Source organism: Colius striatus, unplaced genomic scaffold, assembly GCF_028858725.1.
Source record: "Colius striatus isolate bColStr4 unplaced genomic scaffold, bColStr4.1.hap1 scaffold_40, whole genome shotgun sequence".
Lineage (NCBI taxonomy): Eukaryota > Metazoa > Chordata > Aves > Coliiformes > Coliidae > Colius > Colius striatus.
In genome coordinates this window covers 1,308,694-1,312,329 of record NW_026908523.1, presented here as the reverse complement: position 1 = coordinate 1,312,329, position 3,636 = coordinate 1,308,694, and the positions used below count along the sequence as shown (strand labels likewise).

Genomic DNA, 3,636 nt, shown 5'->3' with positions numbered 1-3,636 from the left:
TCCAGCATTTGGTCAGCAGAGAGCCTCAGCAAAGTTGTTTCACCTTAACTGCGGTGGGATGAGGACGAGGCACAGGAGGGGGTCCTGTTCTCAGGGACTTGTAAGGGTTACTGGGTAGCTGAGTAGTTGTCGTGTGCAGTGTTCAGCGGCTTCACCGCCCCAGAGCTCCAGTAAGTTCAGTCAGTGGTGGCTACAGACTGATGTCACTTGACTAGCCAACAGCTATGTTGGGTGACTTGGACTCTGGTCTTTTTGGATTGCAGTGGGAACTCAGGCAGCTGACACAGCCCCTGTATTTACATGCTCACTGACTCACAGCGTCAGTAAGCACCAGGGGACATCCCACTAGGCTCATCCCAAAGCAGCCTCCATTGCTCCTTCCCTTGATGAAAAGCTGAGCCTTCCTTTTCTGGTAAATAAGCCAGTCATTGCATGGTTACTGAGCCCCTCTCACTTGCTGGCAGAATTTGCAAGCCTGGGACCTAGGACTTGCCTGAGAGATGTGACAGTTTCCCTGGCTCTCTCATCACAAGGGTGATGGAGAACATCTGAGGGGAGAAGGAGTCCCCTGACCTCTGACAGGAAAAGGAGATACTGGAGAGCGAGAGATGCAAACAAGGGACTAGAGAAACGTACTGATAGAAGTCAACCAGCTCGCTGAGGAACAAGAAAGGCAGCATCAGCTCTGTGAAGCAAAGGCACTGTAGAGCTTTGTGACTGGAGTGACTGATGAAAGGCACCATCAGAACTGCCATATGGCTGGTTTCTCAGTGGCAGAGGCCTGTTTTCACTTGAGGCTGCTGCAGAGCTGTGAAAGCCCCTCTTCTTCTCCAAGAGAAGGGGAGGAAGTTCCTGAGTTCTCGCTGTCATCTTTTTGAAGTTACAGCCTGCTTAGGAACAGCACGTGAGTCTCCTTCTCTGGAGACATTCCAAACCCACCTGGACGAGTTCCTGTGTGACCTACTCTAGGTGGTCCTGCTCTGGCAGAGGGGTTGAACTAGATGATCTTTTGAGGTCCCTTCCAAACCTTAAGGTGCTGTGATTGTGCTGAATGCTCCCTGCCTCTGGGCAGCCCAGAAGCCAGTAGCCTGGACCTGCGTTCCCCACAGAGGGACACACGGACGCTCACAGGCCGGGCCTTTGTTCAAACAACCGTTTACTCAACTACTTCTTCAAACAAGCAACTATGTACAAGGTCAAGCTCCCAGAGACACCTCAGGGAGCGAGAGCAATCGCTAATGGGAAGTGCTGAGTCTCTCTTGCCAGGCTCCTGGCAATGGCCCCTTCAGCTACATCGGCTCCCACTCCCCTCAGCTCTCTGCCTCAAGACCTCTTTCATCCTCACGGAAGAGCCGTCTTGTGAGCCGATCTTGCAGCTGCTCACAGTCACGCAGTGCCTCGGCGTGGGCAGCCGTATCGTCTGTCAGGTGCTGGAAGAGGTTGATGGGTTCGGCCTCTCGGAAGGCAGGAGGCAAGACGATCTCCTCGGGCACGTTGTGGTTGCCAAAAAAGAAGTGGTTGAGGCGCTTCTCCTCCACTCTGCGGCGCAGGTACCGCATGATTTCCTTCAGGCGCGGCAGCAGATACCTCCTGCGCCAGTCTGACAGGGGAGTGGTGGTCAGGAGGTGCATCACAACCGTCTTGATGATATAGGTGGAAAAGCCCGTTCCTGGCACCATGCGAGCGCAGAGCTGCAGGCAGTTGAGGTGGTAGCTGCCAGGCGGGGCGTTCCTGGCCACGTGCCTGAAGAACTTGGCCTCTGCCACAGCGCAGGTCTCAGGCCACGTCGTGCGTGGGGTGAAGAAACCTGCTGCAGTCTGGCTGCTCACAAAGATGTCTGAGTCACCTTGCTGCACGCCAAAAAGCAGCTCCACAAAGAGAGGTGCTCGGGCAGCGTTTGACAGCTTCAGCTTGCAGGAGTGTCTGGAGAGCTGCAGCTGCATCTGGTAGCGGCGAGACTGAGGCAGCTCCCCCCAGGCTGACGTCACCAAGTTCTGGAACCAGAGGGCAGTTTTATGAACATCGAGGTAAGGGCCAGTGCAGAGGGTGTCGAGGACACTGGGACCCTGATTCCTCCTCCGTGGCTCCTCAGGGTAGTGGAGGAAGCACGGCGCGTCTCCTGCCGGCTCCTCTGCGCTGCAGGTGCACTCCGGGGACACACGGACGCAGAAGTTCTTTCCCGGCAGTTCCTGTGCAAAGTCTGGCTCCAGGTGGAAGGAGTAGCCATGGGGGGCCTTCAGGGGCACGAGCATGCGGTATGTGACGTCGCTGTCGCAAGGATTCCAGCCTTCGAAGGCGCTGCCCACGCCGATGGCTGGCTGCAGCTCCGGGGAGGAACTGTTGGCCAAGCGCCCTTGCAATAAACGGAGGAGGTCATCCAGCAGCTCCTGCACCGTGCTGCTGGTGTAGCACAGACTGAGCACTGTCCACTGGATGCGCCTCTCATAAATCAAAGCGTGGTGCCTCTCTTCAACAGTTTCTCCTTCGCTTTCTACCTCCTGGCAGTGTGTGTCACTGCCTGAGCTCTCCTCACTGCTGCTGTCGTCTGTGTCAGGGATCCTTCTCCTGGTCCACCAGTACAGTGCCAAGAGCAGGACCAGGACTGCAGCAACGATCAGGTCTTCCCAGGAAATGACGGGCTGCCTCGGCTGCCGCGGCGGCACCAGGAAACTGGAGCTGATGAGCAGCATCTCATGTATTTCTCTCGCCTGCTGGATCAGCTGCTCTTCTGTCGGCTTCAACACGGCCTCGTTCATCCTGGCGTAACACTGCTGTGCCTCTGGGATGAAGAGCGACAGCAGATTGGTGAAGAAGCGCACGAGCGCCATGATCTGCAGGGAGAGAGAGCGAATGGGTTCAGTGGGCTGGGAGGGAGGGAGCTGGCAGCAGGGAAAACAGGGGCCAGGAGCGGGGTAAGGTTGTAGAGGGGCCGAGGCAGGCGGGAGGCACAAGGGCTGTGCCAGCCCTGCCGGCGGCTGGGCCCTGGGTGCCGGGGCAGAGCGCAGCCTGCCGCCGTCCCCCTCCTCCTGCCGCCTGCGCGCTCACCGCTGTCCCAGCGCGTACTGGGCCCGTGCTGCCCCTGGTGCCCCTTTATAGCCGCCCCCCGCTGGCACGGCCTCTGATGTCACAGACACCCCACAGCTGCCCCCCACACCCGCAAAGGACTGACGCATCCTGACCTCTACTCAGTACAGTCAGAGGCTGACAAACTGGGCGACCGCAAGAGGCACAAACTGGGCGACCGTGGTGTTCCTTTTGGAAGCCATAGCACCGAGGAGAAAAGAGAACCGAGGGTCTCTTGAAAGAACATTGGAATGGTCTGTGTCATAAATGCAGCCCTTCAGTACCCGTGAGTATAAGGTTGGCACTGTGACGTTAATAAAGCGATGTAACTCCTGTGAACGGTGTGTCAAATGGGCCTGTTCACAGCAGCTTGTAGATTCCCCGTCACTTCACATGGATTGAATCTTTTTCAGTACAAAACCAGGGTTTCTTTTGTAGTCTGGACGTATTTCAGACACATTATTGCATGTACATGACTGGTATTGCCTAAGAGAGTGTGAGTGGTGAATCCCCATGCAGAAGAACTGCGGGGAAGGATTTCTTCCCTGTGAGGCTGCCCAGATGGGTTGTGGA

At 56.7% G+C, this 3,636-nt stretch overlaps 1 protein-coding gene across 1 annotated transcript; it reads right to left on the bottom strand.

Annotated features, from left to right (window-relative positions):
* Positions 1-1,310: 1,310 nt before the first annotated feature.
* Positions 1,311-2,828, bottom strand: LOC133629349 (inositol 1,4,5-trisphosphate receptor-interacting protein-like 1). The gene has a single exon (XM_062020007.1). It carries the CDS (start codon positions 2,826-2,828, stop codon positions 1,311-1,313), a length of 1,518 nt encoding a protein of 505 aa, XP_061875991.1.
* Positions 2,829-3,636: the final 808 nt, after the last annotated feature.